Genomic DNA, 25,399 nt, shown 5'->3' on the forward strand with positions numbered 1-25,399 from the left:
ATTTTCAGAAATATGTCATATTTGTTTCTTAAATTACAGGTAATTTTTAAAGTGGAATGCAGCAAAAAATTTCATTATTCCAACGGTCCATAGTTAAGTATGAACCTGATTTCCAAGTAAATGCAATAGTCTTTTTGGCTACTGACAATAGCTACAAAATTTGATCGAAACTACTTTTAGGCATATAGGCTATTGCTGCTCTCTATTGTCAATATAACTGTGGAGTTGTTAGTAATTTGAAGTTATTTTAGTAAATGAAAATCAACAGGGACCCGAACGCTGACTTTCTGAGAAATGCCCACAAGCCAATTTTATCCCCCTTGATTACTTTCTATTTTGTAACAATTGCTTGAAGAATTTTGTGAGGCACATTTCAATGTAACTTTCTTTCATAAGAAGTGATATTATCATTTTCTCTAATTACACTTGCATTTTTAAAAAGTAAGTCATTGCCACACAGATAATTTCATTACTGTCAAAGTCCGTTAATGTCTAAAGACTTACTTGTGACCCTGACCGATGTTCTAGTATCTTAAACTCTTCTTGCATCAGCACCCAAGATTAATCATGTCAGTTTCCCAAGGAAAATAATAAAGCTCAAGACTCTATCAATTGGTTTTAGTACACACATTTAATTTTCTCAAGACCATTAGAACTTTAAAATTTCATCTCTTAATCATCAAATATTACCAAACTATATTTTTTTTTTAAATTAAGTTTCACGTTCAAGATATTCTTCCTATTTATTGGCTGTATCAGAATAGCTAGCAATATCTTGTGTTCTACATATATCAAGTCAAGTTTATTGTCATTCAACTATATTCCTGTATATAACATATATAACCATATAATGTACTGTATATAGAAATCAGACATCTCTTCTCCAAACCTGAGTATAACCTGGTGCACATAACAAACATAACACATGGTAACTTATGAAGGAAAGGATAAAATCCATATATGAATCACACATAAATAACAAACTAAAGTGCACTAATATTAAATATTGCAAGGTATGGAACAGATGACACTTCGAATACAATGCGGCAGAGAGTTCAACAGCCTAATGGCCTGGGAGAAGAAACTGTTTCTCATCCTGACTGTTCTTGTTTTTATGCATCGTAGTCTCCTGCTTGATGGTAGAAAGTCAAAGAGGATGCTGAATGGATGGGTGGGATCCTTAATAATACCAAGGGCCCTGTGTACATAGCATTCCTGATAAATGTCCCTGATGGATGATCACTGATGGATGACAGGGAGACCCCTATGATCCTCTCAGCTGTTCTCACAGTCCAATGCTTGACTGCTCCCATTCCCGATGGAGATGCAACTAGTCAGGACACTCTCAATGGTGCTCCTGTAAAACACAGTTAAGATGGGAGTGGGGAGTCCTACTTGCCTCAATCCTCTGAGGAAGTGAAGACACTGCTATGCCTTCTTGTTCAGAGTGATGACATCAAGGTAAATCAAGGGTGTTTTTACCACCATTATATGGCACTATATTTCACAGACAATTTAGCTCATTTTTTTCCTGTATGCTCAAAAAGTTATTTTTTATTTTCTATTCTCATTTTATTTAGTCAAAGATCCTATGTTGGTTCATTAGCATACTTTTATTTTTCTGCAGTATACAAATTTAATATGAGGAATTTAAAAGTTACATTTTGTCTTTACAGTGATGCCCTCAGTAATATTTGCTTGTCTAACATGTACTTCTGATATCTATAAATACAAAATACAGATGGTTAATTATGTTTCTAGTACAATTCTCATATTTTATATTTTTCTACAACATAGAAGTTCAAAGGACTCAATGATTCTATGCTGATTCTCATGGGAATCTCATCTGTTCAATTCCTTGCTTGTTTTTCTAACCAATTCTATCTCACATATCCATTAACTCTCCCCAGTTCTCCTACCACTCATCTACACTAGAAGCAAGTTCCAATTGCCAATGAACCTACCAATTTGTACATTTGGTGAATGTGGACTGAAACTCGACTGGCCAGGTAACACACACATATGGTCACAAGAACTTGCAAACTCTACACATAAAGCACCAGAGAGCAGGATCAAACCCTGAATTGGGGCTGTGCAGCTCTTGCTGCTACAACACTGTACTGCAAAGTACTTTCTTAAGAATAGGTTATGTGGTAATAGAAAAAGGTACAAATTTACTACCCAATAGATACTTCCTTGATTCACTATTCTCTTAATGAGAATGGTATTAATAACACTAACATTGATTCCATGATATCCTTTCCATCAGGAATATTAAACATAGGATTGGCTAAAACTATGATGATGTTATTTGCACTTGCCCTTGTTTTATATATATAAAAAAATACCACAAAGCTCCCAGAGAGGCAGTTGTGTTTCTAGCTCTTAGAAAGCATCTGGTTCTATACACATCCAATTGCACTTCACTTAAGTTGTAATGAATGTTTGACAATTCTTGTTGATGATTGCTTTCAGATTATTTGAATCTAATCCCATTACTGCCATTCATACACACAGCTTCTAGCAGTAACTGGTAATTATTTTCCACTCTCTAATTCAGAGAAACAAATCAGATTAGGTATGATCTTACTGAATGGTATGGCAACCTGGAAGAAAGTCATGTTCTACTTCCACTCCTAAGTCTTACATTCTTATGTTTCAAACCAGTTCTACAAGTATATCATTATCTACAGTCCTTTACAGATTGGTACAGAATAGATTGCTTGGCTTGCTTAATTTAGCTAAGCATTGGATAAGCACATTAAGTGATCAAGAGGGCCTCTTTTTCCATCTTGTCTTCAACTGGGACATCATTTGTTTCAACCAACCCCATTTCTCCAAATTATTGTTCACTATATCTCTGTTCTGGATATTGGATCCCTCCCAATTTATTTTATAAGCCACTTTATGTATCTGTTATATGCACAGAAGAATGGTCTTCAGATTTTTTGTATTGGTGACCCCAGCAAAAACAGGAGAATGATCTCTTAAATTTAAAAAGCAGCAACAAATAATCAGCATAATGATTAAAATTAATTTATCTTTCTTTTCTCATTGTTTCAAAATAAAACAGCACAGGTTGAGCATGTACTATTGCTGTAATACATTTTAAATAAGAACTATAAATAGAATTTCATTTGCAAGCAATAAAATACCAGTAATCATTGGGATGGATGATATTGTTTCCTAGACATTTGCGGTTATATTTTGGATGTTGTATTAGAAAGGGCAAATCTAATGTCATCCTTCAACCGCACAGAGGCAGTAATGTCAATAGCTTCATTGAGTTACAGACCGAACATAAAGAACATATAGTGTTTAATTTTGTGCTCAGCTTGAACTTTGATATCTTCCAGTATCAGGTACATCCTGTGCTTCATAGTATAATTCATCAAGGAAAACACATTAACCATTAAGACTGGACCACTGCCAAGCTTAAAACTACATTATGTCTTTATGCTTCTTATATGATGCCATGAGCCTGTGATGCTGCTGTAATTAAGTTTCTTATTGCACCTGTGCATATATGTACTTGTATGTATGACAATAAACTCAACTTTGATTTTTTAACATTGACTTTGAACACTGGCAGAACAAGCTCATCACCTACTGTACACGGATTCTTGTGCAATTGTGGGGCACACTGTTCAAAAGGGTGTGCTGCCAGAAACTTCCATCTCCATCAAGCTTTGTTTTCCCTGTTTCTTTTCTACATATGAAAAACCTTTCATTTTGATTTTTATGCCCATGGTATCTTATATCATCACTATTGAAGTTTGCGCTGTTTCATCAATTCAGCAGATACAACCCTTGCAGCAAATTATAGTGATTTTTTTCATACCTCCAAATAATTGATACAACTGTGTTTAATAAAAAATACAATAACTTTCTTTCCTTTGTGATTTTAGAACAGTAGCTTTTCCATTGTTCAACTGGTCTGCAGATCTATGAGCACTTCAACTGCTGATAAATAAAACTGTATTTTTGTCCTAATCCAAATGTGCATGTCCCGTCTACAGCATCTAATAACAATAGCAATGTCCATAAAATTATGTCATGACTCTTTATGGAGTTGTGACGACAAGTTTGCGCACCTCTGCCACAGAAAAATAGAATTTTCAATTGGTGTCCGTGCCTCTGTACACTAATGCACTTAATTCAGTACACTACCTTGGAAAGGATTATTATAGCAAAATATCACAGGGATAACAATCACTTTGCAATCTTTTAAGATTAATGAAGTCCAAATTTAGTGCAGTATTGAGCTTTGAAGTTCAGAAATCAGTCTTAAATAATAATCAGTAACAGCTTCACTTTAAAGGATATGTCGGATAATACTGGGTGAGTAGAGAACAGAATTAAATTTCTGTGGTGAAGTCTCATAGCAGCAACTATTTGGCTTAAGCGAAGAATGGAAACTTGGGTGAGACAGGATATTGGCAGGGTACATTTATGATACCTGATTAAAGTATATATTGCAGCAATACTAATTTGGCTAGGCAAGCCTGAAATCAGGCCCCAGTGAATCTCAGGAGTAAAATAATATTGGACTCCCTTGGACCTCTGATTTCAGATTGGTTCAGTTTGATCAAGCATGGAATACGTATCCCATACTAGATCAACTGTTTTGCAAAGTGCTCAGTAGGCTTGTTGGGATACCTAGGCAATTTGACTTTCACTGTCAACCATGATCAGTTTAAGCAATGATCATTTCCCCATCCCTAGTTCCTGAAAAATATAATAAATCTTATGACAGTTGAGAGATAACTGTGCTTCCACAAATTCTTTACTTAACAAGACTGCTGTAGATTCAGATAAACAGAAGCCAAATAACATAAAAGGTGTGCTTCCTCACTGGAGCAAACTTGTGGATACACTCCACAATATCAAAATTATACCAACAAAAAAGGAGAAAGCAACAATGGAAAAAGTAAAAAAAATCAAAGACTACTATTTAAAAATGTTAACAGCAGCTGTACACTTAAATTTGACAATATAATTTTATTAAAATTCAAATGGTATCCTTTAACTATTTCGATTCAGGCAGAGTAGGAAGGAGTAGGGTATTTGCTGTTTAACAACTTAGGTACTTCTTAACTCCTGTAATGCCACTCCTCAATATGACAGCAGTGAAGAAAAGGTCTTCATACCTGCCTACCTAAAGAAGGTTCCTGTTAAATAATGAACACAGACAGCTCTGGGACCATACACCTGCACAGCCTGCCTTTTACTGCTTGAAAGGAGAGGCCACAGGGGATAGGCAGAAGGTGCATGTCTGACAGGGCCAGGACAGGCTTCCTCTGTGGTGACAGCCTGGGCCCTGCCTCCTAGGCCTGACCCACCATAATTCCTTCACAATGCAGTGGCAATGCAGCTGACAGTAGCAGCTGCGCCTCCTAAGCGAGATGGATGGAATTTTCATAACTATTTCCCCAAGTTACATTTCACCTTCAAGATAATTTATGAGCTGCTCGGGAGCCTTGAAGAGACAATATGCTTGCCATAAAATTAACTGTAACAGTCTTGTAGGTTATAATTAACAACGGGAGGGTAGCACCAACTGGATGAAACACATGGTATAATTGATGATGAAACTGGGAAATTAAGGAAGCTAACACTATCATTATTGCACACGTCACTCCAGTAAAGCTTAAACCTTCTAAGTGTTAATTACAGCCCCCCGCACCCTGATGTGGGTATGAGCTTCTGAGCTGGGAGGAGACACTTTATTGGCAAGGCCACCTTGCACCTGGGCTGAAGTACATTTCATATTCTGCCTGGAAGAGAAATATGAGTCTAACCAACACGATCTCCTGAACATCTGTCGACAAGCCCGACATTATTTCCAAATACCTGTATGTGGCTCCTTAGGTGCTTTGTAAGCCAGCTAGACTTGTCCATTCAGGGTTTAGAGCCTTACTTTGCCTTTCAGCGAGCCAATAGCAATTTAACTTAATGAAAAATCTCATTAGTAATGAAGGAGGAACAACTGTTCTTTTTTCTAAGCTGCTTTCATTAGGCTTCTCTGCACAATTAATTTTAGCAAAGCAGACAGAAGCTCTTTTCACCTCTACACTAACACTCCTAATTCTTTTCTATAAAGTCTCAGCTTTCTGAATCCCAGGCCTTTACTTCATCATTTTCAGTAGCCTGCCGATTTATCGCTTTTGTTTCCTCTTGTGAATTCCAAAAAAATCTTAGAGCTTAGTTTTAAAAAAATTCTCTCCATTGTCCTTCACAATTACACTTCACTGTGAATAATGAAGAATAAAGTATCCTATTTATTCTTGAAAAGGAGGAGGTGTAAGAATTCAAAAGGAGGAGACAACAAGAGGAAAATGTTCTAGAGGAATCAAACAACTGGTGGCTGTTAAAATGTAGCATTTAATCAAACAGTGTTCCTATTGTCTGTAGGAGGGCTCACAACTATTCACCACAGTCCCGATTTATTTCAGAGCCAGCAGACAAAAGTGACACAGGTGAAGGACAGAGGTATGGAAGCACAAAGGGTCATGGCAAACAAAGGGAATGCAGTATAACTTAAAATGCACTCGGGTCAGAGGGCTTTGCGGGCAGCTGAACATCGAGCACAACTAAACGTCCGACATCTTCATTTAGAGCAGAGCTTCATTCTCAGCATTTTAAGGCTATGCTCTCTGCTTAAGCATGGTCTGGCGTCCTACAATTAATCTCATCCTATTCATCACAATGTGAACCTCCCTCTCCCATTCATCATATATTCATCCTCAACTATGCTGGCCCCCTTTCCTCTCACTTTTTCTACTTAATCTATACTTTTGATTCATTATGGGTCAGTAGATCTGCATCTACCATGCCTTTTTTCTGAATCTGTCCTCCCCTAAAAAGGCAGCCTAGAAGCCAGATGGGCATCTTTACAGTCCATTTATCAAGCCCAATGCATCCTGCCTCAATAAGCATTCAGCATGTTTATTGCGTTAATGTGGTAAAGCGTCAGTGTAATCTGCAAATAATTTTCATTATTGTATTCTGACCTTACCAGTCTCAGCAGTTCGCACAGAGAAACAGACAGACAAATGTGTTTGAAAATCTCACAGCTGGCAGTTTTAATGTTAGCTTGCCATCCGTAACACCTCTCATATTTTATTGACCAAGTAACGACCTTTACTCTGAAAAGGTCAAGAATGTTCAGTTCAAATGGCCTGAGCACCTCTTGAACAGCTATAACAGATTGCCCATCAGAAGTTATGTTCTAGCAAATAAACTGCAGCCTTTACCTCTTATGATGTAGTCACTTCAACACATTCAGGAAGTGTGAGGTTGAGGGCTTTTCTTATCAAATCCAGCTGATCCCCTTCATCAGTAAAAATAAATTGGTATAACAACAGACTGAGTTTTAAAAAGAGACCAGAGTGTAAATCATTTCTTGTTTTGACACACATTTCTAATGTAATGACAATGGCCTGATTTCTGCTAGAATGCCCTGGAAGTATCTTGGTAAATGTTTTATAGCTTTCAACGTTGGCAGTTGATAAATAATATTGTTAGTCTTTCAGTCCATATGACATGGGTCACCACAGCTATATAACTGTCACCTCAACACTTTGATGAAGTAAACTGAGGTGTGTGGTAACAATCTGTTAGAGCTACTCTAGTGCTTCACATGTTCACGATGGCTCACTGGATAGAAAAAAACTCAAAAGAGGAAGGGTCATATATGTATCAGCCACTGGGGACAAACTTTCCAGCAGAATTTCAAGACAGTTAGTAAAACCACGTTTTAGATCCTCCTTCAGCTTTAGGTTAAAACAACTTCTTAGCTACTGCTGCTAAGCTTCAGAGCATTTTGAAATGTAAAATCATTTCTTTAATGGTGGTTACTGCCTTTGATTAAGATGTTCAATGCAAGGAAAGTTATCTTAGCCAGTGCTCCAATAACCACCCACCACCAAAACCTCCTTCACACAAAAATGCTATTTATCTCTTCCATTGATTTTTCTTTAAATCAAGGGTGACATCAAGCTTCTCAAGTGTTATCGGAGCTGTACAGTACATCTAGAAAAGTGGGAACTGTTCCATCCCAATTCTGATGTTCCTTGTGATGGCAGAAAGGCTTTGCGATGGCTCTCACTACAAAATATGCAGTCTCTAATATGCTTTTGAAGACAAATAATTTGTACATTTCTGGATAATGATGACCAGAGAATATAAATAATGGAAAACCAAGGGGATAATGCCCATCATTCTAGAGGTAGCCATTAGCCAGCACCTCTGTAGCACTGAAGTAATTTGTCACTTATCAGTCCCTGCCTGAATTCTCAATCCCATGCTCCAGATAGTTTCACTTGCCATTGTTTCCTTCATTTTAGTTAAATGGTCTCAGTCAGGTTGTATAGTTACACATAAAAAAATTAATCCAGCCCTACTGTACTAGAATGGGTACTGGTTTACATGCAGCACTGGAAGCATTGGTTATAAATACTGGAGGACACTTAACACAGGCCTTACCTTACCACCCAGATCTTTCTCATTTCTTGTCGCTCCTCAAGCAGTGGCAAAAGACAACAAATAATTTTCTGGTTTTCCTCCAAACTCCATTCCATTTTATTGATTTCCCACAGCAAAATCTTTGTCTAAAAGAAAATTAAAAAAGCTGACAATAAAGCTAAAAATGAATAAAATTGCCCTATGGCAAATAACACATGGAAAAAAAGGAATCAATATCATCTTTATTACTCACTTCTACTATGAGTAGATCAATAAAGTAAATGAAGTTAATGATGACCAAACTGGATAATATATTTATTTCCATTAAATCAGGTTACATGGTGCACTCAGGGTGAACCTTTACCATTTTAAATAATTGTTTACAAGTTGGCCAGCACTGCAAAGTTAAGGGTCAAAGGGTTCAGGTAATTCGGAAACCTTAAACAAAGATGTTATCAAGACAGACAGCTACAAGAAAACAAAATCATTCTTCACATCTCAATTGCACATAGTGCCTGAAAACAACTGACTCGACAACTACCAGAAATTCTGAAAGGAGTGCTTGCTGTTTAAAACCATGCCAACAATTTTCCCTCTAAGATTTTGTCTCCCTTTCTTTATTAGTTTAATGAAGGTTAATGACAGATAATCGTCTTCTGAAGCCCTTTGTTCATTTCTTGTTGAGTGAGGCTTTCACATTTTTAAACTTTCATCCCTGAGTGCAACTACGTTAGCGACTACAGGTCAGGAGAACAAACAAACAGTTTGGGCAGCCCGATTGCCTGTCTTATCTCATCCTTCAGTTAGCAGAAAACTCAAACTGCACAAATGTTTACAAGCTGATGAAAATTTAATTCCTCTCTTTCTTAAAATCACCAAACAAGCATTGGCATGACCTCTTCAGTATCCCAGAGGTGAACACTTCTTTTGAACGGAAGCAGGTATATACTAAGCCCAGATCTACCTGTTATTCTCTCTAGATAAAGGGGTAAATGGGCCTATAGTATAAACAGACACTAGAATTCATACAAATGACCTATCCTAATTGTAGAAAATGGTTATTGGTTATTCTAAGCAAATAAATTATTTATTCATTTCTGATTAATCATAGCTCCAAGTAATTTCAGTTTCCATGTCATCTTGCTACATTTTTATTCTAAAAACATTGAATACTGGTACAAAATATTTACACCATTCTGTATTTTCTCCTATGCTTTTCGACAGACAACTGGCTAGAATCAATAGATGTAAGGGATCAAAAATCCTGGAGCCAGAAGATAAGAGTGTTAGAGCCTGGTTACTGTTAAGACATGGTTCCTAATAATAGCTCAGAGGCAATGAATTTTTTTAAGCTTACAACAATGTTAACATGTTATGACTTAAATATTAACTGCTTAGGTAACATGCATCTTTACAATTGAGGATAAAGAGAAAAATTCCAAGCTTCACTCAGCAATTTGTCTACTTTTGACAGAGGGAAAAGGATTTTGATTTTTCAGAAAAAAACTGCACATGAATGAGGTCGTTACAAAGGTCAACTTGTTTAGGTTTGGAGAGATAACTCCATTGGCTGTTATTGGCCAACAAGCTTTGTAGGCGAATAGGTATAGGTACAGCTGATAACCAATATCAATACTTCTAAGACTATTGTGTATTTCTGTGTGGGATTTACTGCCAAAGGCATGAAGGACCATATGGAAGAGAGGAAACGTTAAGTAATTTACACTTCTATACATCAATTGGCTCATGGTTTTTATGCTTGTTAGCTTAATGGAAAAATAGTGCTGGAAATACTCAGCAAATCAGGCTTCATCTGTGGGAAGAGAAACAAGGTAAACATTTCAGGTTGCAGACCCGACCTCAGAACTCCTGATGAACGGCCTCCAACCTAAAATGCTGATTTTGTTTTATAGATGTAGCCTGACCTGCTCAGTATTTCCAATACGTTCCATTTCTGTTTTTAGGTTTCAAGCAAGTATATATTTTTTAAACTGCTAGCTTTGCCTTATCAGACAGATTGGGGTTCAAGTGTCCAACATGACACAAGAATATCCCAATGAGATATTATTATGGCATGTAATTTGACATTAGCTCCATATGCTAATACCCCAATCAGCATGCCAAATAATGTACAAGGTCCAAATTCTAGTAACTGTTGTCTAATCCTTCTATAGCTTCTGAAAATCTTAGGCAGCCGTGTCTTATTACAAGCCCTTCTTTAAACCCCTCAGCTTTTACCACCAACAGCCACCCTTATAGAAATACTTTATATACTTTTTAAAAAAGGAGGGAGAGAGAAACCGGGGAATTATAGACCAGTTAGGCTGACATCGGTGATGGGGAAAATGCTAGAGTTGGTTATCAAAGATGTGATAACAGCACATTTGGAAAGAGGTGAAATCATCGGACAAAGTCAGCATGGATTTGTGAAAGGAAAATCATGTCTGACGAATCTTATAGAATTTTTTGAAGATGTAACTAGTAGAGTGGATAGGGGAGAGCCAGTGGATGTGGTATATTTAGATTTTCAAAAAGGCTTTTGACAAGGTCCCACACAGGAGATTAGTGTGCAAACTTAAAGCACATGGTATTGGGGGTATGGTATTGATGTGGATAGAGAATTGGTTGGCAGACAGGAAGCAAAGAGTGGGAGTAAATGGGACCTTTTCAGAATGGCAGGCAGTAACTAGTGGGGTACTGCAAGGCTCAGTGCTGGGACCCCAGTTGTTTACAATATATATTAATGATTTAGACGAGGGAATTAAATGCAGCATCTCCAAGTTTCCGGATGACACGAAGCTGGGCGGCGGTGTTAGCTGTGAGGAGGATGCTAAGAGGATGCAGGGTGACTTGGATAGGATAGGTGAGTGGGCAAATTCATGGCAGATGCAATTTAATGTGGATAAATGTGAGGTTATCCAGTTTGGCTGCAAGAACAGGAAAACAGATTACTATCTGAATGGTGGGCGATTAGGAAAAGGGGAGATGCAACGAGACCTGGGTGTCATTGTACACCAGTCATTGAAGGTGGGCATGCAGGTACAGCAGGCGGTGAAAAAGGCAAATGTAATGTTGGCATTCATAGCAAAAAGATTTGAGTACAGGAGCAGGGAGGTTCTACTGCAGTTGTACAAGGCCTTGGTGAGACCACACCTAGAATAGTGTGTGCAGTTTTGGTCCCCTAATCTGAGGGAAGACATTCTTGCCATAGAGGGAGTACAGAGAAGGTTCACCAGATTGATTCCTGGGATGGCAGGACTTACATATGAAGAAAGACTGGATTGACCAGGCTTATACTCACTGGAATTTAAAAGATTGAGGGGGGATCTTATTGAAATGTATAAAATTCTAAAGGGATTGGACAGGCTAGATGCAGGAAGATTGTTCCCGATGTTGGGGAAGTCCAGAACAAGGGGTAACAGTTCAAGGATAAAGGGGAAGCCTTTTAGGACCGAGATGAGGAGAAACTTCTTCACACAGAGAGTGGTGAATCTGTGGAATTCTCTGCCACAGGAAACAGTTGAGGCCGGTTCATTGGCTATATTTAAGAGGAAGTTAGGTATGGCCCTTGTGGCTAAAGGGATCAGGGGGTATGGAGAGAAAGTAGGTACAGGGTTCTGAGTTGGATGATCAGCCATGATCATACTGAATGGCAGTGCAGGCTCAAAGGGCCGAATGGCCTACTCCTGCACCTATTTTCTATGTTTATGTAATTCAGCAAACTATGATTGTATCTTTGCTGACAGTAACTGGGAATTTATGAGACAATTAATTTATTAGGGAAACAGAAGCAATGATCATCCAACAATTTACGGTAAAAATAAACATAACCAGTCTATTTTATGGTTTAATCCTTTTTCTTAACAAAACTTTTAGATAAGTTATTATCATTGACTTTCAGACATTAGATATTAGAAACCATTTGTTTCTTTGACAATTCACACCATGTTGAACATAAAATAACTATATTTAACAAATTTTAGTCTGGAATGTTTTCCTGCTTTCTTATTGTCTCACAGTGTCTCACATCACAATGCCATTCACTGATCAACAGAAACTGTAATTTTTAAAATTTATTTTTCACTTTTCTTATACAGTTGTCACTGGCAAGGTCCCAGTTTCCCTTGAAGTGCTGCTAGTAAGTCAAAATCTTGAATGGTCACAGCTCCTCTGGTGAAACTATTTCTTCAATGCCATTTGATGGAGAGCACAATTTTCACGAAAGATGACGGCATGTTTCCAAGTTAAGACTGTGTGTGACTTGGAGGGGTACCTGTGATTGGTGTTGTTCCATGTGTCTAGTGCCTTTGTCCTTCCTGGTGTATAAGTCATAGGCTTATCCATATTCTAGATTGCACATACTGCAGGCAAGATGTTGGAAGGAATGAGAACAGTGGATATAAAGAAGCAAACTGATTTGTCATAGGTGATGACAGGCTTCTCAAGTGTTGTGGAAGCTGTACTTCTAGGCACGTGGGAAATATTCCATCACAATCCTGATGTACCTTGTGATGGCAGAAAGGCTTTGGGGTGGTTCTTACCACAAAATATACAGTCTCTAATCTGCCCTTTATCAACGATTTTATATATTTCTAGACAATCATGACCATAAGATATAAACCACTGAAAGTCAAGGGATTAATGGCCATTCTGTCGAGCGCTTCTATAGCATTAAAGTTACTCAACATTTATCAAACCCTGTTTGAATGCTGATGCTCCAGATGACCTTCATTTTGTTTACATGGTCTCAATCAGGCTGTATATTTATACTTCAGAAAGAAAATCATACATTCTTGCTGTTCTGGTGTCATTATTTTACTACATATGACTTCTGTGAAAGAACTTTGATTTTTTTTGCTTGGTATCAGAGTAGAGATGCTGCTACTCCCTGGAGCTATTACCCCACATAGTCTAACTGTAGCGTAGGGCAGTTAAACACTCTTAGAGACTCTATATTTGAATTAAGTGCACGTAATCTGATCAAACTGGGATTAAAAAATTTTTGGATAGTCTTCAAATTAAATGGTCAGTTAACATACAGCAATATTAGATTAGTACTTTGGCATGAAATAGTAATCTCTCTTTATAGAAGCCATTTTTTTCTTTTCTACCTTTTATTCCGTTAGCCTTCCCTATCAAATACATTGATGCAGTACACTTCTCAATGTCAACAGTACATCATCAGTGCTAAAGCTCTGGGATCTTGGCCGTGTTGGCAATATTCAAGTGCAGAATGTATAATGTCCATCAATATACGTTAATCCAATGAACCAAAATGAATCCTCACCTCATATGATGTTTACACACACACACACACTTTCACGTACAGTAGCTGGATACTAATCTAGATTTGAAATAGACTATTCTTAATAACAAGGTGAAAGACTTAAATGTCCTGGATTATTTTCAGGACCTGTACCATTATTCCAAATGACAAAGGTTATCTTGACAAAGGCACTAGATTAAATCTGCATGTTTCTGTTCTACTTATAACATTTCCAAATCTACACAAGATGCATAAAAAAATCTCATTTTAAAAATATACTTCTAGAGGTAAGAAACATTATACACAGCCATTGTGATGTGCTGATTCATGAAAGGCAAAATTGGTATGCAGCTACAGCAAACAAATAATGGGCAACCAATATGTTAGCCTCCATTGAAAAGTGTTTGGAGTACAAGAGTAAAGAACCTTGCAGCAATTGTACATATCCTCAGTATCACATTTGGGCTCCCTAATGCAGTTCTAGACTCCATATCAATGAAAGGATAAACATGCCTTGGTGCAGCATAGATTTACAAGATTGATTACCGGTAGGAGGAGACTGTCTTATGAGAACAGATTGAGTAGGACTGGCTCTTACTAACTAGAATTTAAAAATTTGAAATAATATCTCATTGCAAATAAGATTCGAAATGGATCAACAGCTTAAATACAGTTTACTCAGCCTAGAAAGCTTAGACCTCAATGATACTGACAAGCTAAGGTGTTGACTATTTTGAAAGGTGAGAAGTTTCTATATACATCTTGCTGCAAATATTTGGGATCTGTGCTCAATACATTCAAGTCTGTGATCAACAGATTTTTGTACATCAAAGAAATCAAATGTAAAAGTACTTGTGGGGTAAATCACAAGATCTACTGAATGGCAGAGAGGCTTAAGGAGACCAATGACCTATTCTGTATTATATATCTGTATTAGTACTGTTGCCTCATGACCTCTTAAATGATGACTTTGTATTTTTTCTGTGTTCAAAGACAAATCTTTTACAAACAAGTGGGTTATAATGAGTTGAGAACTTTTAGAATAACACAATAAATTACCATAATTTAAAATCCCCTAGAAATAAATTCTAAAGTATTCTAAAGTATTTACATGATAAATAAAAGGGAACTGTGGATAATCAAAATGCATTTCATTATACTAAGTCACTGTTTTTGGCCTTAGTTTAAGTGGAAGGCTGGGGGAATGAAGCAAAGGGAAGTAGGTTTAAGCAGCCCTCGTTTGCAATGTCCTGGTCATCCTGAATTTTCACTATTGCTCTTCTTTCACTCGTACTCTGTAAAAATAAATTTGAAATTATTGTACCTTCAGCTTAACTACCTGTGTAACATATCCGGATATACTCTCTAAAACTGGCAATGTGGTCCTACCTATGTCATTAATATCAATTTTCACATCATATGTAACTTGGATGTCCAACAATATTCTGAAGCCTGAAGCAAACTGAGATTATTACAGCTAACAAAAGCAGTCCTAGTGTTAAGACCATTTAGTAAGTCTTCCTTCCTGGAAAGAAGGAAAAATAGATATCATTTTAATTTAAGATTTGATAAAAGCATCAGTTTCTGTACTTCAGCTTCCAGTAAATCTCTCACTTCAGTATGCTCTAAAAGACAAATTCCAATGGTTTATAAATGCAATATAATACTTTCAGTTGTTACTTAATGTTGAACATTGCTTTAAACTAGATAAAAAAGGAAATGGTCACTTCAGATTTTTCCATTATTCTACTTTAACCCCAACTCTTCAAATTTAAGAGTTGTTCGTTGTGCTGCCAGAAATGCATTCTCCCCCAATCAGGTTCTTGAAGCTACAAAAGATAAGTCACTTGGCACCCACTAATGCATGGGTGATTTACCCTCAGAGCGAGCCACTTCTTTTGCCTGACATCAATTATTTCAGGACAGAAGTAGGCTTTGCATACATGCCAGATTATATGAAGTGTAAAACATTGGCAAAAAAATGCTTTTGAAGAGCAACGAAAGAAATTACACTTGCAATAGGAACCAGCTGACAGTCTAGTCCTTAACAAGTGAATATCCTTCAAACCATTGTGAATGCAAGAGCAGAGGCCGTCCTTTGTTTTCTTTTCCTTAGAGTGTCCTTAACTCAACAGTTGCCTGCACGACTGAACATATGTTTTTGCAGAAGTACTGAGGCAGAAAGGAAGTCTTTGTTGTATTCCAGTCTTTTGTATTTAATTCTTTTCTCTTTTTGCTCAGATTCAAACATGTTACAGCAAGCACTTATGGTTCTTAATGAAAGCTGAAGAAGTACCCCTGCTACATGCTTCAATAATGTTTCAGAATTATTGGATAGAATCAAACTACAAAGCACACAAACAATGCCTTTTGTTGTTCTGCACTGTATATTCTCAATGTAAACATGCTAAAACAAAGTTAATCTTGAAGAAAATAGGAAAAAATGTTAGTGTACGAAAACTACCTCAACACTTGTTATTTTAAATACTTAGATTTAATCTTACTTTAATCACTGTCAGTGAATTCAAAGTGCAAGCAAAAGAATAGTCTAATTGTCCTTAAGGCACTAATAATTAAAGGGATAAAAGGTAAAAAAAATAGAGATGAAGGTGTAGTAGGGTGAAGATTGGACAAACAGGGCCAGTAGGAGCGAGAAAGAGAGAGTAAGAGAGGAAGGATTTCTGAAATGATATGCGAGGGTCAGTGCAAGCACCAAAAAAGGTCAAGGGAGCAAACCTCCCCCCCCCCCACAACCCCACCCCCACACCTCAGCATCACTACCTTAAAAAATATCCATTGTTAAATGAATAGATGAGGTTGTGCTTCGATGCACATAGCTAAAGCTAAACAACTGTGCTATGGAGATACAAATAACGGGCCTCCAGTGTGACAGTTCTACAATGTTATTTAGCTTAGAGAGCCCTTGCTTTGCACCCTCCCTATATACAACTTCTGTACACATTAATGAAAACAAAAGGAGGCAATTTAAATTGTAACCATGCAGTAGGATTACTCATGTGACCTCAAAGGATAATCTACTTGTGTGTGGCAGATAGCTTTTTGACTATTCACACAAGAATTACTACAGTTTGAGAAAGGGAAGACAATTAAAAACAACCTAAAAAGCATGTTCTACAGCTGTCCAAGTTTCGGCTCCACCTGACCTTTGAGTGGAAGTTGATAAGAAAAGGAAAGAGACTCTCATGGGTCAAAAATGTTGCAAAGTTTCTGAGAAAACACAACTTTCCTTTTGTTTGATCAGGCATGTCATTCATCAGTGTTTATTTAAAATACAAATATATAATAAAGCACCATGTTTGCTCGTAAATAATTACTGCTATTCTTTTCCATTGGACTACTTGGAAGACATGGAATAAAAATGAGTGTACTTCTGCCACCTGGGCATGCTTGACAGCCTGAAATTAACAAACCGTTAGAGCAATACAAACTTTAAAATGCAAACATCGCTCTAAATTGAACAAGAGATTGATTAAGCTGTTAGAACAAGTTTAAAGAATTAAGCAGTATAACTATTGAAGAGATAGATGAGGAAAAGAAATCAAAAGGCTTTCAGACAGCTAGAGGACTGCATTTGTAAGAGAAAACAAAATAGACCAGGAGGCAGGCTTAAAGATAGACAACTCACCTCCAGGCAACTTGCACATTCTTTAAATTATCAACTGCAATGCATTGGTTCTGTTATCCTTGAGGATTACAAATTAGTGAGTAAAATTAATGACACCTTGTCCAAAATGCAAATGAAAGAGAAACCCAGATCTACATATTATACTGCATAAAAATATATTTTATGAAATATAATAGTTATTGCAGCTTAGCATATCCAGTGTTCATTTTGCTTCCACTCTCTAATATTAGGTGCCTTTATTACTTACTTTGAATAATTAATAATTAGGGAACACAAGAGATTCTGTAGATGCGGAAATCTTGAGCAATGCACACAAAATGTTAAAGGAATTCAGCAAGTTAGGCAGCACTAACAGAGGGAAACAGTCGACGTTTCAGACTGTAACTCTTCATCAGGACATAGTTAATTAGGGAACGTTGTTTTGGACTTTGTCATGTAAGTTAGCATCAAATTGGCTCTACTTCAGTAATATACCAAGAACAGTATGATTTCCTTTGTAGATGAAAAGGGAAATGTACAGTTTAACTGCTCAGAGGTTTTGCACCATTGTTTTCTGACAATTATATTTCTTTATTCATGCATGAGATGCAGATATTTTTCTGGAAAGCCAACCAGCCTTTATTTTCCTTAAGGAAGGGTTGATTAGCAGCATTCTCAGACATCTGCAGCTTCTGATGAGAGTACATAATTATTATGTTCTCCACAATTTGACCCACAATGATGAAAAGGCTAGAGTTATGTTGAAGTTAGGGTGGTATAAACTTGAAGGAAAACATAAGAGGTAGTAATGACCTAATTAGTAGAGATCACAAAATGAAGGCGGCTTGGTTAATTGTTGCTCATATAGAGACATACTACGGCAATCTTACATCAGTGAAGAGGAAGAGAATGCTTAGAATGATTGGAAGAATGCTCCTCAAATAAATTGTTTTTACCTAGAATGCATCAGGTTTTATCAGCTTTGCTTAAACTACGTTCATCCAAGGAAATGAATCAAATTCTATCATACTGCTGACTTGAACTGGGAGATGGTGAATAAATGGAGAAATCTGGAGATGCCATGGAATACCCAGACATTGATCTAATCTGGTACCCACATTATATACACAGCTGGTCCTGTTAAGATTTTTGCCAATAATAATCTCCAACACATTGATGGTGTCTTTATAGTACTGCGATTGAATGTCACAGAATGGTACTGGTATTAGACTCTATTGTTAGATTCAGCTCGTTATTGCCTGAATGTTATCTAGTGTCATTATGGCCTTGGTCTAAAATTAGACAAGTTAAAATTGCTTCCTGTTGCATTTGTGGGCAGACTATTTCAGCAACAGCAGAGCTGGAAATAGAATTGGATACTGTACAATCATTTCTACTTCAGACCTTATGATGGAAGGAAGATAAATCAACTGTTAGTTCATAGTTAATTCTAGGACACAGCCTTAAGAAACTTCCGCAATGATGCACTGGATTTGTGATGACTCAACTGCAACAATCATTATCTTTATGCTGAACATTGATCTAGCCAGTGCACTATTTTATCTCTGATTTCCAGTAACTTAAATTTTAATAAAATGTCTTAATGCACTTTCATGGAAACTGCATTGACGTCAATGGAAATCAGAAAACATAGAACTCTTCAGCACAGTACAGGCCCTATGGCCCATGATGTGCCAACCTTTTAATCTACTCTAACCCTTACTTCTGACATAGCCCTCCATTTTTCTTTCATCAGTGCGCCTTATCTAAGTGTTATTTAAATGTCCCTAGGGCATCTGCCTCTATCATCATCCCTGGCAGGTCATTCCATGAACTTACCACTCTCAGTGTGTAAAAAAAAACTTTCCTCTGACATTCCCCCCCCCCCCGCCCCCATACAATACACACAAAATGGTGGAAGAAGGCAAAAGGTCAGGCAGCATCTATGGAAATAAACAAAGAGTCCTATCTGATTCCTTATTCTCCAGCTCTTTGTCTTTTTCCACCTATCAATTTCCAGTTTCTCACATCATCTCTCCCCCTTCACCCACCTGACTTCACATTTTACCTTCTTCCACCTTCTTATTCTGACACCTTCCCCCTTCCTTCTCAATCCTGATGAAGGGCCTCAGCCTGAGATGCCGACTGTTTATACATTTCCATAAACGTTGTCTGGCCTGCTGAGGTCCACCAGCATTTTATTTTCCACCAGCTCTTGAACTCAACCTCCTGACTAATGAAGGCCAACCCACGATATGCCTTCTTAACAACCCTATCAAGTTGTGTGGAAACTTTGAAGGATCTACGGACATGGACCCCAAGGCCACTCAGTTCCTTCACACTGCTAAGAATCTTGCCATTAACCCATTAACTCTGTATTCTTCATTCAAAATCAACCTTCCAAAATGAATCACTTCAGTTCTCCAGGTTGAACGTCATCTGCCAATTCTCAGCCCAGTTCTGCATCCTATCAAAGTTCAGTTGTAAACTACAGCAACTTTCTACACTATCCACAACTCCACAAACCTTTATGTCATCAGCAAACTTACTAACCCACTCTTCCACTTCCTCATCCAAGTCATTTATAAAAATCACAAAGAGAAAGAGGCCCAGAACAAATTCTTGCAGAGCACCACTGGTCACCGACCACCAGGCAGAAATCTACAACCAGTCTGTGCCTTTACCTCACATCTGGATTCACTTTTTTGGGCACAGAACCTAGAAAAACACAGTACAGAATAAGCCCTCTGACCCATGATGTCTGTGCCAACACAATGCCAATTTAAATTGCACACCTGCTTACATATGGTCCATATCCCTCCATTTCTTGTCTGTTTATCTCTTTCCATCCTATTCCCTGGAAGTGCATTCAAGGTACCTACTACTCTTCCTCTTTTCAATCATTCAGTTCTTGAACGAACGAGAACAACTTTAATCAGAGTTTAGCAACACCATGACCCTTGCTCACTTTGTCCTAAAATGGACTATGTTTTTTTGTTCAAATTGTGTTTTTGGAAAAAATTATGTTTCGTGTGTTTTCTTATGAATGTTGCATACATGCTATTTGCCTGTGATGCTGCTGCTGCAAGATTTTCATTGCCTCTGAGCATCTTGTGCTTGTGCATATGACAATAAACTCAGTTTTGACAGTTTATGTAAAAAAAAGTCTCAGAAATCCCCTTCAATTTTTCTCCTCTCACCTTAAACCCATGCCCGTGAGTATTTGACATTTTCATCTTGAGAAAAACACTCTAGCCACCTACTCTAATCTATGCCTCTCATAAATCTATACTCAGTTTGTCCCTTGGCCTGACACTCCAGCATACAATCTAATTTCAATCCAACCTCCACGTATTTCTAATAGTCTCTGATCCATGCAAAATCCAAGAGAACTTGTTCTGTACCCTTTCCAAGATCTCCACATCCTTCCTGTAATGCGGTGATCAGAATTACACTCAATATTACAAATGTGGCCTAACCAAAGTTTTACACAGCTGCATGAAGCATGATTTCTTGACTTTCATACCCTAACCAATGAAGTCAAATTTGCAGTATAGCTACTCTACCACCCTACCTAGTTGTGTTGCCACTTTCAGGGAATTACAGACTTGCACCCCAAGAACCCTCTGTACAAAACTTGTGGCTCAGAAGAATGATGAGTTCATCAATGGAGAGCTTCCCAACCTCATCTCATTAAGTCTGCACTAGTTCACAACTTGCAATATACAATGAAGTACTTTCTAAGTATGATAAAGGTTTCTGCCTCTAGCACATGCCACATGTTGAAGACCCCTTTCACTCCAGACATATTTTGCTCTCTCTCTTCCCAAATACTTTGATCAATTAACTTAAATTTATGCTACCTGTTGCTTTTACTTCTCAGTTCGGGGAGTTAGAACACACGATTCTTGATACACCATTCACTCTATCTCGGCCTCTTACAATCGTAAATAGCTGTTAAATTTTCCCTCAGTCTTCTCCAGTTCACATAACCTTTGCAATGTTAGACAAAGGCTGCAATGAAGTCAAGGGCCAAGTTAACCTGGCATAACTGATCACAAGTTTGCAAGTTATTAGCAGTGGCACTCAATTATATGGTCAATGATTACTTTCAATGTTTTACATAAGTCCAGGAATACAATCCCAGAGTGGCAGCTAGTTCGAATAGATCTGTCTTGGTTTTTGTGTACAGTAAATACCTGCAGAATTTTCCACTTTGTTAGGTGAATGTACTTTGAGCTAAACATACAGCTAGTCTGGAACAGAAGTCTTCAGTTACATAGACAGGATGCTGTTAGAGCTCAGACTTCACTCCCTCTAGCATGCTCAGAATGAGAGGACTTCCATTCAAGAATGAGATAATATTGACTTTATTCCCCAAAGGGTAGTAAGTACTTTGAAAAACTCTACCTCAGAGGGCTGTGGATGTGCGTCACCAAGTAATTTTATGGATGAGATTTTTGCACTACAGGTGAATGAAAGATTATGGGGATCAGGTGAGAAAGTAGACCAAATGTCAGATCAGACAAGATGTTAATGAAAGGGAAAACAGGCTCAGGAGATCCATGTTGTCTGTTTTTGCTCTAGTAGCTTCACCAGATTCATTTTAGATACAACTGATGCTTTTATACTCTTCTACAATATACATTGAACAAAAATACTATTAGAGTAAAAAATATGCAAGCTGCTAAGCTATGGATTTTAGTTCTACACCATTTCTTATTCAGTAGCATGGTAGGCCATTTTTTGAATGACAGATCTGTTCTCAATCTATCACATTCGGTCATATCATGCAACAAAATGAAGGATGTACTGGGAGAAAATTCAAGTTTTAGAATTCAAAAGGATTTTGTCACCATGGAAATGAACAAATAAAAAAATGAAATGCAATAAGCTTGTTGTGACTTTTGAAATAAAATTAAGAGTATGCTGGAATTATTTAGCAAGCCAGCAGAAAATGATGAAAGAAACAGAGGGATCAATGAGTTCAATGTACTTCAAATCATTAAAGAAAAATGCTGAGAAACTGAAAATGGGAAAATTCCTGTACATAACAGATCCAGAACTTTGAAAATGATGACAACAGGGTTGGCAGATGTATTAATCATGAGTTTCCAGAATACTTATATTCTAGATTGCTTTCAATATTTTGAAAAGTGACAGACAGTAGTTATTGAAGAATAGTAGGGAGAAGAGACGACAAAATTATAAATCTTGCAGTATGATCAACTACCAGCAAAATCCTGGAAACCATGAAGAAAATAATAACAAGCATTTGGAAAATCATATCAAGCAATCTTAACTTGTTTATACAAGGGGAAAATATTTCATAAATCTTAAAAAGTAACCAGCAGGGTAGGTGAGAGGGGACCTGATGGAATATATTTAGATTTTCAAACCGCAGCCTCTTAAGATTAGAATAGAATAAAATGGAATATAACTTTATTATCACTGATCAAAGACAATGAGATTGCAGGGTAAAATGATCAGAGGGCTAATTAAAGGGAAGGAAAAAGTGTAGGAATAAAAAGATTGCTTTTATATTAGCAGAGAGTTATTAGTGGACTGCCACAGGGATCAGCGGATCCTCAGCTATTCACAATTTCAACAAAAGGTCAAGAATGTAATATATCAAAGTTTGCCTTGATGCATAGCTAAGTGGGAATATCAACTGAGAGAACAAAGGAAAATATCTGGTAAGAGATTTGGACAAACGCAGTATGACACTGGAAAATATATAATTTGGTAGCAGAACAGAATATTTTTAAAAACAGTAGGAAACTATTGTTCTTGAGATCTTGTTGTGCTGCTTTACAGATCCAGAAAAGTAACTTAGGTGAAACAAGCAACCAGAAGGCAAATGAATGTTAACCTTTTGCAAGGACATAGGGAATACAAATAAATAGGGAAACTTCGCTAAAGGGGTGCAAGTACTGGTGAGATCTTTTTTGGAATATAGTGCTCAATTTAGGTTGCCTTCCCCGAGGGAAGTTTGCCAAGAAATTTAATTCAGCTGAAAAGTTTTTTTTTTCCCTGGAGGGACATGTGAGAAACAGTATTTTCAGATCATTTTGCATAACCTTCAATATTCATGAACGATTCATTGAAGTACCCCTAATGAGACCTCTGTGTCAAAAACGCACTCAGGATGATGTCACTACCCAAGCATCACTTGTCTTGAACTCTGCAAGCCAACTTCAATGTCTCTGTCCCAATGATATGCAGAAATAGGCTAGGATGACTGCCAGAGGAAATCAGCATCTTGCTTTGCATCTTTTATATCCAGAATCAATCATCCTTCTTTCATTCTGTCCACTCCTGATCACCCAAATCTTATGACCACCTAAATTTGCAAAATCCTCAGTCCTATGGTTGCTTGATTACCATCATCCAATAAGTGATCTGCTCCTTGCCTTACACAGTCCAAAAAGATACTACCTCCCTATTCTAAATTGTCTGCTTTGATACTCTTTTCCAATCTCATTCACATCTAGAAAAGTGCTGCTGTCTCATTACATTTCAAATGGCTAGAAGCACGTGGCCGTCCCCATTCCAATCATCCAAACTTCAGGGTTTGATGAACCAATTCCAGTCATGAATCACGTTCAATCAGACATTATGATATCAGATATTCTGAATCCAGCCTCCAAACTGAATACTGTGAGATAAAATTTCAGTGCTGAATATGTCCATTGCTGATCAGCGGCCTGAGGCCTCTGTCGAAAGACAATCTTATGAGGAAAAACATGCAAGGCTGAGCTATACTTCCTGCAGTTTAGAGGAATAATCTCAGTGAGTATTACAAATTTGAAGAAGATGGCAGAGCAAAGTCCATTTCCTCTAGCCGGAGAATCTAAAACTGGGTTGCATAATCACATGATAATGAGTTTATCATTTCAGACTGAGATAAGATTTTTTTAAATAGCACGCTTTAAAACCTTGTTATTTTTCACCCACAGATGTTGACTCAGTATATTCAAGGTTTAAGTCAACTGATCTTTGGAAATTAAAGGTATCAAAAGAGGATTGGAAAGAGTATATGGAGTGAAATTATCTGGCATATTATTAAAATAATAAAAGAATTAAGAGGGCACCACGGTAGCATAATCGTTAGCATGATGCTATTACAGCTCGGGGCATTCTGGAGTTTGGAGCTCAATTCCAGCATCATCTGTAAGGAGTTTGTACATTCTCTCCATGACCCCATGAGTTTCCTCCCACAGTCCAAAGATGTACCGATTAGTAGGCTAATTGGTCATTGTAAATTGTACTGTGATTAGGCTAGTGTTAAATAAGTAGGTTGCTGGATGGTGTGGCTGGAAGGGCCTGTTTCTCTAAAAAGATTATACTTCTACTTCCTTTGTAGAAAAGTATGGTAGCCACTTCATCCAATTCTGCTAAAGATATACAACCATTTGCTACTTTATTCGTTACCTACTGTACCTAATAAAGTGGCCACTGAAGCATGTTCATGGGCTTCCTCTGCCATAGGCCATCTGCTTCAAGGTTGAACGTGTTGTGCGTTCAGAAATGCACTTCTGCACCATTGTACGTGGTTATTTGAGTTACTGTCATCTTCTCACCTTTCTGTCAGCATGAACCAGTCTGGCCATTCTCCTCTAAACTCCACCATTAACAAGGAATTTTCACTCACAGAACTGTCACTCACTGGATTTTTTGTTGTTCTTTTGAACCATTCTGTGCAAACTCTAGAGACAGTTGTGCATGAAAATCCCAAGAGATCAACAATTTCTGAAATACTCAAACCACAGTATCTGGCATCAACATGGTCAAAGCCACTTTCTTCCCCATTCTGATGTTTGCTCTGAACAACAGCTGAACCACTTGACCAATTATGCATGCTTTTACGCATTGAGTTGCTACCACATGATTGGTTGACTAGATATTTGCAGTAACAAGCAAATGTACAGGTATACCTAAAAAGTGGCCACTGAGTATATATCCCAGAGGTTTCAGCCTGCTCAGTCAGTAGCAGTGCTACCATAACACTCTTTGCCATGGATATTGGCATGTGCCACCCA

At 37.5% G+C, this 25,399-nt stretch overlaps 1 protein-coding gene across 5 annotated transcripts in view; it reads right to left on the bottom strand.

Moving 5' to 3' along the window:
* Positions 1-25,399, bottom strand: part of fto (FTO alpha-ketoglutarate dependent dioxygenase) — a 342,469-nt gene that overhangs the window by 194,852 nt on the left and 122,218 nt on the right. For 3 of the 5 annotated variants that reach the window (XM_059992822.1, XM_059992819.1, XM_059992821.1), the window contains one exon: positions 8,488-8,612. The exons of 1 other annotated variant lie outside the window; for it this stretch is intronic. In XM_059992822.1, coding sequence (XP_059848805.1) covers positions 8,488-8,612 — 125 coding nt within the window. Of the gene's footprint in view, positions 1-266; positions 1,358-8,487; positions 8,613-25,399 lie in introns of those variants that run through there. One more of the 5 variants, XM_059992820.1, reaches the window with a different exon arrangement.

This window comes from Hypanus sabinus, chromosome 17 (genome assembly GCF_030144855.1).
Source record: "Hypanus sabinus isolate sHypSab1 chromosome 17, sHypSab1.hap1, whole genome shotgun sequence".
Taxonomy (NCBI): Eukaryota; Metazoa; Chordata; class Chondrichthyes; order Myliobatiformes; family Dasyatidae; genus Hypanus; species Hypanus sabinus.